Genomic DNA, 14222 nt, shown 5'->3' with positions numbered 1-14222 from the left:
CTTTTTTCTTTGGTACTGGGGATTGAACCCAAGGGCTCTACCATGAGCCACATCGCAGCCCTTTTTACTTTTTCTTTTGAGACAGGATCTCATTAAGTTGCTGAGGCTGGCCTCGAACATGAGACCCTCCTGCCTCAGCCTCCTGAGTTGCTGGGATGAGGTGTGAGCCACCATGCCTAGCTCACCATGCCCAGCTCCTCTTATACAGCTTTTTTTTTTTTTTTTCAAAGAGAGAGAGAGAGAGAGAGAATTTTTAAATATTTATTTAGTTTTTGGTGGACACAACATCTTTGTTGGTATGTGGTGCTGAGGATCGAACCCGGGCCGCATGCATGCCAGGCGAGCGTGCTACCGCTTGAGCCACATCCCCAGCCCCTCTTATACAGCTTTTAAGTGATACATTTGGAATAATTAAGTCTGCCTCTCAAGCAATCAAGGTCATGGGCCACTCAACGTGGGGACACACAGAGAAACACTGCTGTGGAGCAGCCTCTGAGCTGCTGTGCCACAGGGAGGGAGGAACCATTCAGCCTCACATGGGACTGATGCTGTTTCTGGGGAAATGAGACAGACTACAGAAGAGCTCAGAAGCATTCAGAGGATCTTGGCTATATGTGTCCTAAGGTGTGGGGACTTCCCAAGAAACTCCTGGGTGAGGAGGGACACCAAGTCAGCCTCTCTGTGACAGGCACAGCTTCCCAGGGGAGGGCCAGGTAGCGAGCAGGTGTGACAGCCCAGTGACCCCTCTGCAGAGAGGGACTTTGCCCCGGAGGACGGCGGAAGGGAGTGCAGGCCGAAGGGCCTGGAGCACATCTCCAGGAGCACACGCAACAGGCAATTTCAGCCACAAAATTAAGAAAAATGACCACAATTTCACCTTGGAAGATGTTAAGCAGCTCAGTGTCCCTTTTTCCAAAGGTTTTAGATGAGAGCAAGTCAAGCCAAGCTTGGTGGCACACACCTGTAATCCCAGAGACTTGGAAGGCTGAGGCAGGAGGATTGCAAGTTCAAGGCCAGCCTCAGCATAGGCTCAGTGAGGCCCTAAACAACTGGCTGCCAGATGCAGGAGCACAGCATGGTCGGCTGCCACCTCCACGGAGCCCAGGGTGCACGAGGACAAGGCACGGCAGAGGCCTCAGCCAGGCTGGGGTAGTTGCTTCCACCAGGGTGACCCCTGTAGGTGGTAGCCTCACAGAGCTTCTAGGGACTACAGCCACAACCTGGCCTGCTCCGTCCTCCCGCCATTGTGTTTGTGTTCTTAGCTGAGGTCGAAGTCCCTCCCCATTGGCAGTAGACCTTCACAGAAAGGATGGGGTGACATTCCCGCTGACCCAAGCGACAGAGGAAGGGGATGAACATAAGGCTGTCACTCCACACGCAGCTGACCTGAGTGGCCAGGAGAGCCTCTGGAGAGCAGGGGGCTGCTCTGTGGCACACTCCGAGCAGCTCAAAGCCAGACGTGCTCATGACGCCAGCAGTTTTTGATCATTAAGCATAAATAACATTAAAAGACTGACTGCCTCATTCCAGTTCCAAAGAAAACCACTATCACCAGGAAGCTCTTCCAAAGACTTCACACCCCACTGCGCTGCCACGCTGTCTCCCAAGACTCAAAGTCCAAGTTTCCCACGTCTGAGACAGAATACCACGTGTTTCCTAAGAGCGGGTCTCCGGCCTCCGGAACATGCCAGACCACCTCCCAAAGGCCAGACCCACCCTCTGGATCCCACAGATGCCTGCACACCCTGTGGTTTCTGAGCCATTTTTTCTTTCAACTCACCTGTGACGGCATCAAAGAACTCTTCCTCCCCGTTCATCCTTCAGTGGCCAGGCTCCGTCACTGCTGGGGTGTGCTCTTCCTACTGGATCATCTTAGCTGAGCTACATCCACAGCACAAGCAACTCTGCGCTACAGACTTCTTGGTAAAAACCCAGCAGACACAGGAGATCTGAGGGGAGAAATATGTTGGCATACTTAGCTTCTAGAAAGATGTAGTTTCAAAACAAATTTAAATAGCTGTTCAGCACTCTAGAAATCAATCTCAACCATTGTGAGGAAAGACACAAAGCACGCGACCCCACCACAGACACACAACTCTTCCAACAGTATCAGGGAGAGGGAGCACTCCCTGCCGGAAGACGGAAGGTGACAGGTCAATAGGTGACTGCTACTTTAAGGGGTACGTTTGAAAATCGTCATCCACGTGTACAGGCAGACATAAAACACTGCTCTGGGAAGGCGCAGAAGGCTCGAGAGGACGAGCTACGTGAGGCCATCAGGCTCCAGCACATCTCAGGAAGTTCTGCTCAAAGTCATCAGAAGCTAGAACCAAGCGGCTATAAATAAATGGAAAACTGTGTCAAAATAACCCAGTAATAGCTTTGGGGACTTTGCTCTTTAGAAGGACATCAGTGAGTCAATGAGGACGCTCAGACAATGCCGGTTGGGAAAGCCCCAGGCCCACAGGGCCTGCCACCTTGCCCTCAAACCTGGGGGTTCCCTGCCACCCTGCCAAGAGTGCCAGCTCTGGGTTTGGACCCTTTGCCTACCAACACATGGAAGTGAGAACAGGATCCTGTCAAGCACACCAGGAAACACAATCGGCAGCACCCACTCCTCAGCCTTAGAGCACAGAGCGGGTCTTCCAGCAAACAAGCCGTGAAGGAAAGAGCACAGAACACTAGGGAGAGCGCCACTGTCCTGGCTGAGCCTGGCTTCTCCAGCTTGCACACAGGACCACGCGCATGTGAAGCCGTTACGCACATCATGGGGTGCATGACGTCTGACTGTGTGCCTCAAACCTGCAGTTTGTTTACATGCAACTACACCTTCAAAAAGCTACCTAAAAAAGATATCAACAAACATCGGGATTCAAACAAGGAAATGCACATTGTCAGGGGCGGCAGCCACACCTGTCATCCCAGGGTCTCAGGAAGCTAAGGCAGGAGGATGGCAAGTTCCAGACCAGCCTGGGCAACTTAGCGAGATCCTATGTGAAAAACTGAAAGAAGAAAAAAAAAAAGAAACTAGGATGTAACTCAGTGGTAAAACATCTGCTTAGCCTGGGTGAGGCCTAGGGATCAAACCCCAGAACCAAAAAAGTCCTAATGTTAGAGGTAAATCAATTGAAACTTATGGAAAGTTTTTGAATGAAGGTGTAAGATGCTACTCTGCTACCCATACTATGGCGACACTGGTATTGCTGCGGCACGTGGACCACAGGGTTCAGCAGTGACCATGGGCCTCGGAGGCCTTCCCCTACAGGCTTCCCAGGCAGTCCAGATGCTCTGCCTGTGGCTGCCAGCAAAGGATGCACCTACCAGCAGGTGTTCCATGCCTTCTTCACGTCACCAGGCCCCATGAGGGGCGCAGACCACCAACTGCCACAGGCCAGGCCCCTGTAGCTTCCTCACCCTCAGGAGATGGAAGCCCATGGGCCCTGGGCAGGAGCATGGCACACTCCTGGGAAGCCTCTACTGGCTGGGCCCTGAGAAACGACAGAGAGTCCATAGAGGCCCTGGGCCAGCCAAGTAGACTACCCACCCCAGCTGGTCCTCAGTCCTTCTTCACAGCTACCCACCCCTGGACTTCTCGGAGGCCTGGCTCAGCACACAGGCCTCAGCTGCCCAGAAGCTCAGAGATCTGGGGTATCTCTGATTCCTGACCCCCTGAGTCTGGCCAGAACACCACAGGTGGCTGGGGGCTGTGGCTCAATGGTTCAGCACCCAGAGTGGAGGCTCTGCAGCTGGGGAAGGAAAGACTGGCCCCAGGGCTCACCCTCTGCAAAGCTGAGGATGTGGGGTGAGCAGCTGGGAAGCCAGCCAGCGGCTCTGGAGTGCGCCATGAGCTCCAGCTCCCTTTCAGAAACAACCCGCAGGACAGCGCCTCGGCAAAGGGCTGCAGGGTTGTGTTTTTCTTTAGTCAGCTCTTTCTGGTCAGCATTATCCTCTTCTAGGTCCACAGAAAAAACAGGAAACTTGCAAGGGTGTCCTCCTATCCTTGTCCCTCCCCAGGGGCCACTCTAGCCAGGGAAGGGGGCTTCTTCCTTCCACCTGGTCCCCAAGCCCACCCTCACTGCAGCCACACCACCACTGTTCCCACTCTCTCCCACAAAATGCCCATCCCCTTGCAAATTGCCACCACTGTAACCTCTTGAAGGTGCCCGCTCTGCTGACCGTCTCCTACCAGTATGTGGCCCAACCAAGCCCCAAATGTCCCAGCACCTTATGAATGCTCACCCTGCAGCCTGACAGAGGCAGCCTCACACTGTCCTGACAGAAGCAGATCCAGCAGTTGGGCAGTGAGTGAGCAAGAGCCAGGGGCCAGCCAGGCATTGTGGCCATGCCTGTAATCCCAGTGACCCGGGAGGCTGAGGCAGGAGAATTGAAGTTCAAAGCCAGCCTCAGCAACTCAGTGAGACCCAGTCTCAAAATAAAAAATAAAAAGGACTGGGGGGTGTGGCTCAGTGGTTAAACCCCTGGTTTCAATCCCCAGTACGAAAATAAAAAAGAGCCAGGGACCAGTGACCACCATTGTCAATCACTAAGAAGCCCAATCCTGTGAGGATTCTACTCTATCAAAAGCAGGCAAGTGAGGCAACCTGGAAGAATTCTCATGCCAGACAAGAATACAAACAATGTAAATGTGCGAAAGTCACGTTTGAGGCTAAATATTAGTTCTAAATTTAAATTATTCCAAATAGCACACGTCTATTCCATAACTTTAAAGCACACGAGCAGTACAACAAGACACTCTGTGCAGACACACCCACACCTGGGCTCGCCTCGGCACCATCCTGCACCAGGATGCCAACAGCCTTGCCGCAGCACGGCTCGCCACCACAGTGTCTCCTCCTGAGTGCTGAGGTCAGCCACAGATGGTTCAGTGGCCCCAAAAGGCAGGAGGAAAAAAGCCAGGCAGCAACTGGAGCAGGGGACTTCCCAGACCCACTGACATACAGGCCTGTGCCAGGAGGTGGCAGCAGGGCTGCTCAGCATGCCACCCACACCGACGGCCTCAAGACCAGTGCGTGTGACAGGATGTGACAGAGGACAGTCAGGCCAGCGGCCTTCATCCTCACTCCAAACCTGCCTAGGCTCCCGCCCCTCGGCTCACTGTAGCACTCTGGGGCCTGGGAAGGAGGGGGCCTGGGAAGTCCATTGCTGGGAAAGCTTAGTGATGATTTTTACAGAAATTGTATAAATGGAGGATCCCATAAACAATCCCTGCTCGGTCACAACACAATCTTTTTTCAAAGGCGTGTGTGTGTGGTTGGCAACAGATCACCACTGCTGAGACCGCACGTGGCACCGCTCTGCCGAGCACACTGAGTCCTGGAGTCAGGCGGGTGAGCGGGGTGAAGAACTGAGTGAACTTTTCTGAACACCTGTCCCTTATCCATAGGCTAAACATAGTTAAGTCCAAATGCGTGAGAAGTGCCATGATACTGCTCTTTCCTCTGGGCAGGACAAACACAAGCCAGGCTCTCTGGCTCTGCCTGGCCATGTCTAGGGTGGTCTTCCCAGTCAGGAGCTGTATTGGCTCCTCACCGAGTGGGCTGCCTGACTGCAGGCCAGACGTCAGCTCTCCACACTAAGAAACAGGTGCGGACACAAAAGTGGCCGCCTGCTAACTGAAGGCACCAGCCAGGCAAGCTGATCAGCCACCAACAGGGACTTGGATTCTCACAAGAAACAGGAAGGGAAACACTGCACCACTCGCCCGCGGCCCACCGTGTTCCACATCTGCAGTGTGGCCTTGCGGAGGCAGGCAAAGGGCCAGCCCAGCAGGGTTCCCGGGCAGCAGCTGGCCCTGAGGGGAGTCTTAAGACCACTGTCCATGCCAGAGTCCCTCGAATGCTGTCCCCAACTTGATCGAACTGCTCGGTACTGAAGAGCAGGTGCCAGAGCGTGTCCCCGCTTCCGATCCAGCGCAGGTTGTCCACACACAGGTGAGCACAGCTCTTCCTCCACACGTGTCTGCTTTGGTCAACCTCATCATCATGCAACAGGAAAAGCCATCCAAACGTGCCCGAGGGAGTGGCTGCATGGCTCTGGACGGCACCTCAGCCCTCCCTCACTGAGCGCAGCAGGCAGACTCAGTCAGTCTGCCCCTCACAGGACTGTTCATGTGCAGCTCTGCCCCAGCAGCCACTGCACACCTCCAAGCCCGTGACCAGGTGAAAGGCTGCTGTCCTGCAGGGCTCCTGGACACCCTTGCCCTTTCGTCAGCTTCTCTCTCTATGGCCTCCATCCAGGCCCTTCTTGTTATCTTGCCCAACTCCACACTGCTGGTCCCCTGACCGGTTTTACTGTGTTGAGAAACTTATCATCCTAACATCAGCCCTGCCCAAGTCTCGCCCAGCTGTACTTCCTGAGCACTTCAGGGCTGGTGTTCAGACCAAGGTCAGGGAAACCCACAAATCTCCCCACCACCGCACGCCTCCAATCAAGAAAAAAGAGGGCTGGGGATGTGGCTCAAGCGGTAGCGCGCTCACCTGGCATGCATGCGGCCCGGGTTCGATCCTCAGCACCACATACAAACAAAGATGTTGTGTCCGCCAATAACTAACTAACTAACTAAATATTAATTCTCTCTCTCTCTCTCTCTCTCAAATAAATAAATAAATATTAAAATTCTCACTTTAAAATAAATAAATAAATAAATAAATCCTGTTTACCTTAAAAAAAGAAAAAACTGCTAAATTCTGTTGGTGATTTTTTTTCTCCCCCCGAAAGATGACTCAGACTATTCATCAATTTATCAAAGGGGCCTTGATCCAAAAAGGGTTCTGACCCAACCAGAGGTCCCAGGACTGTGCAACCAGAGGTCCCAGGACTGTACAACCAGAGGTCCCAGGACTGCCTGGAACTCTCTGCAGACAAGCCACGGCCACATAACCACAGGAAGCCTGGGCTTGCAGCCGCCTGGCTGGGCACCTACACTTGCTACACAGTTCCTCGGTTTCCTGATGAGAAGCCAGATGACAGCCTCCCACACTGACTCAGGAGCTGTCCACCAAGGCCCAGCCAGCCTGCTGCAGAGCTGGAGCCAGTACCACAGCCCCAGGGCCCCTCTCCCTCCTTCCTGTCTCCCCGACCTGCCTGACACCTCTCAGGGCGACAGTAACTATGAACCCTACTGGTTCTGCCACAGGTCACTGGCAAAGGCTGCTGTGCCAGCGCACACTCAGGAGTGAGGACACCCACCGTTCCTGGGATGACTCCATGCCCCAGCTCACGTCTGACACCTGCTGCCGTCAATGCTGTCCTTTCCCTTCTCCAGGGTGTTCTGGCCTGGCCACCAGATCAGACATTCACTTCAGTTTTAAACGGCAATAGACATCATTTCTGGTCGAGCACAGTGGCACCAGCTGGCCCTGTCGCACGAGCAGCCCTTGACCCGGCTTTCCTTGATTCAGTGAACCCAGCCAGCTGTGTACCTGCACGCCAGCACTGCCATTCCTCCCACAACTGCCTCTGCATATTACGGAACAGCCTCCCCAAGACCCTCCTCCTCCCTGTCATGTTCCCCAAGAGCACCCCATGCCACCTGGAACAACTGCTGTCTGAGCACCACCCATGGGGAGGTCTGAGCTTAGGGCCTGTGTTCAGAGACCAACCAAGAGCCCCTGGGACCCTCCCAGACATGCCTCAGCATCAGGGACAGAGCCCCAGACCCCAATACCAGGCCAGCAGGCCCAGGCCGGGGCCAGGCATTATCAGTCCACAACAGGTGGGCACCCTTCCCAACTACACCAGAATTTCTCAGGCTGGGCTTCGAAGCCCAGAGTATGTTTCTCAAAATTAACCAAACAGGTATGCTGCTTAAAAAAAGAAAAGAAAAAGAAAAAGAGAGAAGGTAAGCAAAGAGGAAAAGACGCACAAAACACCAGGCAACCCAGGAGACTGTGCAGGAGGATGCAAGTTCCAGGCCAGCTTGGGCAAGACCCTGTCCCAAAATAAACAATAAAAAGGACTGGGGGTGTGGCTCAGTGGTAGAGTACCCCTGGGTTCAATCCTATACCACACACACACACACACACACACACACACACACACACCGAGCACAGTCCATACACATGCATTCTTGAATCTGGTCCCTTCTGGAGGTCATCTCCACTACTGAGCCCAACTCAGAGACAGTAGTGTTTGTGCTACCAGACGCTCTGACCTGCATGCTTTGAAATTCTATCAAGTTATCCCATGTTCTTTTCTGAAGGAAAGGGAAGTGTCATAAAGTTCACGAAGCACAATGAACCATTTAATCACGTCTATTAATAAGAGCCAAGTAGGGGCCTATGGGAGACTCACTCCCACATCGGGACTTGAGCCCAACCAGCAGGGACACCCAGAGATGAAACTTCCTCGCAAAAAAATCACAGCAACAAATTACTTACTGTAGGAAACTGCACTCATGTCAAATTAGAACCTAAAATACTCTTAGGATTTAAGTGTTTTTAGTAGTCACATTCAAATACTTTCAGTCTTGAAAAGGTTATAAATCAGCCATAAAATACACTAAGTTTTGGAACTGAACTTTACCCTTCACAGTGCTGCAAACTAAATCAGAAGTCTCAGGGCTGGGGATGTGGCTCAAGCAGTAACGCGCTTGCCTGGCATGCGTGGGGCGCTGGGTTCGATCATCAGCACCACATAAAATAAAAATAAAGATATTGTGTCCACCGAAAACTGAAAAATAAATATTAAAAAACTTCTCTCTCTCTCTTTAAAAAAAAAAAAAAAAGGAGTCTGCACCCACCAGACAGAAGTACAGTAATGACTGGGACAGCCTCGGTACTCAGGGATCTTTTCCCACATCGGACCTCACTTGACGGTTCCTGATGCCATGGTAACTTGTTTCAAACAGAACACAATAACCTATTTCACAAGCAAAGACTAGAGGCCAGAGCAAATGGTGGCCCGGAGGCCCAGTGTGAGCTTCCCCAGGTCCCCCCACAACTCTAAGATGCTGCACTCACGAACACAATGTCAGCTCCATCCCAGCAAAATCACCAATGCATCTACCCCAGGCACCCTTCCACTGCCACAGCAAGATGACTGACACCAGCTTCTCTCCCTCTTTACAGAGAGCACAAAAACATCCTTATCGAAATAAAGAACACCATAATTTCAATTAGCCAAATGCAAGGAGACTTGAAAGTCAATCAAGTTGTTTTGTTTTTTGGTACCCAGGATTGAACCCAAGGGCACTTTACCACTGAGCCACATCCCCAATCCTTTTTATTTTGAGACAGGGCCTTGCTAAGTTCCTGAGGCTGGCTTTGAACCAGTGATCCTCCTGCCTCAGCCTCCTGAGCCGCTGGGAAGTTTTAAGAACTATCTAAGACTCATTTGCTAGCACTGCCAGAATTGTGGAGAAGACAAGCTGAGAGTCAAGTGGCACTCTCTAAACATTAAAGAACATTGCTTGTTAAGATGGAAAGCCCAAGTCTCTGCATGCACTTGGAAGGAGGAAAGAAAATGTAACACTGACTGCCTGAAGCTCATGCAGACCTACCTGAAAGCAAACCCTCACTCTTTAAACTGCATCCACACCTGCACCCCCTTCCAGGACTAACATCGACAACTTCACTAGTAACAAAGGCACTGTGCAGCAGGTGGGCATTGCAGCAAGATCCTGGATGGCCAAACGTAGAATGACTTTATTTAACAAGAAACAAAATGATTTTATAAACACTCAGGCTCACAAAAAAATGAAAACCTGTTACATGTGCTACAGGAGACAAAGTCTGACACAGTAACAGTACGACTGGAATGTCTTCAGTGAGTCTGTCAAACAGATCAGTCTGAAACAGCAGCATGGGCTCTGTGTGAGAATGGGAACTCAGGGCTAGAGATGTAGCTCAGTGACAGAGCAGATGCCTAATATGCACAAGGCCAGGGCTTGATCCCAGTACCACAAGGGAAAAAATTGAACCCCAGAGCCACACTGCCTGGGCTCAAACCCCTGCTCTATACTTTACTGCTGTGTGGGCTAGAGTAAGCTATGTTCCTCAGCTTCCTCACCAATGGACTAAGGATGATGTCAGTGCCTGTCTAGCAGATCGCTGTGAGACACAGAGGCTCACAATGATCTGAGGCAAACGTTGTTAAATACCATCATCCTTCCAGATAAGAGCCGTTCCTAACAGAAGAACCTGCAAGGCAAACAAGGTGAATTCTGAGCAGATCCGGCCACCTTGTCTAGTCATGTTCTAAGTGACAACACCATGGGAGGCACTGTGCTGCAAGGGAGGAAGTACCATCTTCAGGTTCTCTAGGCTCCTGTCCCAGCAAGGGAAAGGGAACTGACACCTGGGAGCACTTATGTGCCTGAGGCTGAAGCAGCCAGCAAAGCAGACGTCACCTGCCTCAGAGGGAACTGAGGCCCAGAGGGAGATGCCCCCTTGCAGTTAGGAAGGCCTCTCCTCTGTCCAGGCATCAAGGGCCATGAGAACCCTTGACCCTTAACATATGGTACTGCACAGGGCATCTGCACTTTTGAGCTGACCCCTCAACAGGATGCCAGGCCACACACAGCACCCACCCAGGTCTGCAACTGGCCTTTAATAAGTATCTGCCAAACCCCACTCAAGAAGACCACATCTCCAGTGTGCAAAGGAGGTCCCTGAAAAGAGTGTAACCCAACAGCTGCTGGTCCCCAGCCCAGTGCCCGTCCTCTCTCCGGCATAACAAAACCCTGAAGGGGGTGACATCCCCTTGTGCACCACCACCACGCGCCTGCTGGCCAGGTACACTCAGCAAGGCTGACTTCAGGAGTACCCGAAGGTCTCGGTCCGGTTCACCCGGGACCACCTGCCAGTCTTGGTCTGAACTCAGAACTACTCAGTCCAAGGACACGTCCCTGCGTCCCAAACTCCGCTGCGGAGGGAAGGACCTTAGAAACCAGACTGCCGAGGCCCGCGCGGCACAAAGTTCTCAGCGGCCCGCGCGGCCAGCTCGGCCCCCGCCCGACGGAAACAAAGCGGCGGCCCGGCGGCACCTCGGGAGGCCGGGCCGGGACCGCGGGGCCGCCCAGCCGCTCCACCGGGCCCGGCCGGACCCCCGGACCCCCTGGCTGCGGCGGGCGGGCCGGGCGGATGCGGCCCGGCGCCCGTAGGAGGCGGAGGCCGCAGCACCGTTCGAGGCCGCCGCCCAACTCGCGTGTCTCGGCGCCCGCGGCCCAGCCTGGGTCCACGGCGACCGCACTCACCCCGGCCCCCGCCCGGCCCGGCCCGGTCCGCCGCACTCACCCCGGCGCCGTGCCCGCCCGCCGCCGAGCCGCGCCGCCGCCCCGCCCCCGCCTGCGGCCGCTGACACCGAGGCGGAAGTGCGGCCCGCCGCCCCGCGACAGGCAGCCCGCGCCGCCACTCGCCGCGCCCCGCGCCGCCGCGTCGGCCGCCGCCGGCCCAATCAGCGTCCGGCCCGAAGGCCGCGCCGGGGCCGAACGACACTGATCACGTCGCCGGGGCGGCCTCTCCCTCCGCCCCGCGAAGTCCCGCCCCCAGGAAGATTGACGGCGTGAACAGCCAATCAGCGCATTGTATAGGCGGGGTTATGCAAATATGGCCTCGAGAAGGGCGGGGGAGAAGGAGGGAGGGGCGTGGCCTCTGGAGAGGCGGGTTTGCAAACAGTGAGTAGGGTGGTCTTGGCATGGGCACTGAGGCGACCGGAGAATGCGAGGCCCCACCCGGGTTACAGACCCAGGGGATATTTCCCAGAGATGCTAGGCACCCAGCGAGTGCTGAATATCGTCCTCCTGCCTTTGCATGACGCTCCTCGCTCAAAAAAATTTGACGCATGTTTACCTCTCCATCTGCCACCCTAGCCATCTCACTCCCCTTAAAAAGCCTCCAGGAGCCCACTGGCCTGCGGCCCTTAGTTTCGCCCAGAAGCTCTGGATTCACACCTGGAGCTTGTAGTCTTTCCAGAGCCTCTGAGGACCCAGTTTCCTTGGCAAACAGGGTCCCTGTACTTGAGTCTTGGGTCTGGTTTGAGATGAGTAGAGTGAGGTTGACCAGGCTGGCTATGAACTGCTTAGGGGTGGGCATGTGGCCTTGTTCTGGCCCAGGAGGCTCAGTGGCAGAGAATTCAGACCAGAGGGGGACTGAAGCCAAGTGGCTCTCATCTGCCTACAGACCTCTGCAGAACCCAGTTATATGAAAGAAAGATTTGCGTCTGGGGCGACTGATGGAGGTGTGTGCCGGAGGAGCGTGGCACTTGAGATGCATGGGCCAACAGCACCCAGTGCCTGGAGCAGCACAGGAGTCTGTACCATTCAGTGACCTGAAAAACTGCATGTGATTTTCTGCTACAGCCACTTTGAGGTGGAGCCAAAAGGGTACTGGGCTCCTGCAACCACAAGACCCTGGAAGAGTCAACCATGATCCCACAGCTCATTTTGAAGGCCCTGCTCAGTGCTGCCTCTTCCACTGCCTCTGGCAAGGGGGGTTCTCACACAGGTCTCCCCTAGCAGGACTGAGGAGCTCAAGGCAGGGCAGATCTTGCAGACTGTGGCCCTGTGGCAGACACACACCCTTGTAAATACTGGGGCCTCGATGGGCGGCAGGGCCCAGGCCGCCTCTCTGGCTCTACATCCAGGGGCTGTCCCAGTGCACCGGTGGGTCCATTGTCAGCTGGGCTGCTAGGGACTAGGAAGGAGCCCCCTGCGTCCCTTCTGAAAAGAGAGATGGGAGGGCCTCCGAAACAAAGGCGTTGCCATGGTTACCCCTGAAGAGAGAAAGAAAGAGAGAGAGAGAGACAGAGAGAGAGAGACTGCAGCCTGCAGAGGGAAGGGTGCAGGCACAGCCCCCAAGCCAGGACAAGGACAGGCTGGTTGCCAAGGAGATGGCCAGGCTGACCAGGCTCCAGCTTCCCCACCAGCCTCCAAGCCCCTTCCCCTAAATCTCTAAGACTGACCCTTGCATAAGGGCATGCTCCTAAAGGGCTCACCTGCCTGCCCACCCCTCCACCAGGAGTTCTAGGCGCCTCAGACAAATGTCTGTGCAGCTGAGCCTGATCATCTCACCCCAGCTGTGGGGAAGGGTGGGCTCCGACCTCAGATGGCTTGGTGCAGGGATGGGTTTCCCCCACTTTAACAGATCTATAGCTGGACCCCAAGGACTGGCTGCTGTGTAGCCAGGTTTGGGCAGGGGCAGCCCAGGTGAACACCCTCAGTCTGTGATGGGGGTGCTGGGAACCAACTTTGGAGGGTATTTTAGGGTCTTCACTGGTTCTAAGGCCAATTCCAGAAGCAAAATTCTCTAGGAAGAGATGGAGGGAGTGGAAAGGACAGAGATGGCTGGGGATAATGCCAAGCAAGGGTGAAGGTAACAGAGGACAATGACAGCTGAATGCCCCGTGATTTATGTGCTTCATCTGGTTTCCCCTCGCGGCAGCCAGTCTGGTGGGCACTGCATTGTCACTGGGACCTCCTGGACCCACAATGAGGAAATGCCCTGCAGGCCCCAGGCATAGCACCTCCTGTGGGCCAGTTCCCATCCCCAGGCTGCTGGAGAGGCAGAGCCCTGCCCAGAGCACACACCAGAGCCTGCACTTGAAGCAGATGCCCAGGCGTTCCCACTGGGCTGGGGTTGCCTGGCCCACAGCAGGCCCACTGGCAGCCACTGGAAGGGCCTGGGATTTGCTGGTCGGGGGGTCATTTGGAGCCTCTGTGCATGTAGTGGTCTGCTTAGGGGATGTGCTCCCACCTGAAATGCTCTGAGACTAAGCCAAGTCTCAGAGCCCCATGCCCCACCCCCACATAGCAGGGATGATCATCCAGTCAACATCAGTGTCCCAACTTCTGAATTTGACCGTGAGCATATGAGCAGACCTCTGCGGTCTTGAGAGGACACCGGGAGCCAAGCCAGGCCTGAGTGCTTAGCATGGAGTGTGGGGCTCTCTGACCCAATTCCCAGGATCCTCCCTCTGTCCTCTTAGTTAAGGAGGGGGGACCTGTCCCTTTTCCCTATAGTCAGTGGATACCATGCTTTACCCAGGGCCTGCTCCTGGCCTGCCCTTGGGTGCCCACTGTCCCTGTGGGCAGCCATAGCCTCTTAGGCACACAAGCCTGCGTCATCCTGCCTCCTGCCCTCTCCTGTGGGCAGGCAGAGAAGGTATGACAGCCCCCATTCTGGATGGGCAAACTGAGCCTCTGAGGGCAGAAGCAGCTTTCCAGAGTCAGGCTCCCAGCGGGCAGCAGAGCAGTCCTGCCCATA

General features: G+C 54.7%; 1 protein-coding gene across 4 annotated transcripts in view; it reads right to left on the bottom strand.

Moving 5' to 3' along the window:
* Osbpl2 (oxysterol binding protein like 2) overlaps positions 1 to 11315 on the bottom strand; it is a 34003-nt gene extending 22688 nt beyond the window's left edge. For 2 of the 4 annotated variants that reach the window (XM_026407846.2, XM_026407850.2), the window contains exons 1-2: positions 11256 to 11315; positions 1781 to 1949 (exon numbers count right to left, since the gene is read on the bottom strand). In XM_026407846.2, coding sequence (XP_026263631.1) covers positions 1781 to 1817 — 37 coding nt within the window. In that variant the 5' untranslated portion in view covers positions 1818 to 1949; positions 11256 to 11315. Of the gene's footprint in view, positions 1 to 1780; positions 1950 to 2913; positions 3003 to 11215 lie in introns of all 4 variants that reach the window. The other 2 variants (XM_077799537.1, XM_026407848.2) reach the window with 2 other exon arrangements.
* Positions 11316 to 14222: the final 2907 nt, after the last annotated feature.

This window comes from Urocitellus parryii, chromosome 6, assembly GCF_045843805.1.
Source record: "Urocitellus parryii isolate mUroPar1 chromosome 6, mUroPar1.hap1, whole genome shotgun sequence".
Classification (NCBI taxonomy): Eukaryota; Metazoa; Chordata; class Mammalia; order Rodentia; family Sciuridae; genus Urocitellus; species Urocitellus parryii.
This window is presented reverse-complemented; position numbering and strand designations above follow the sequence as displayed.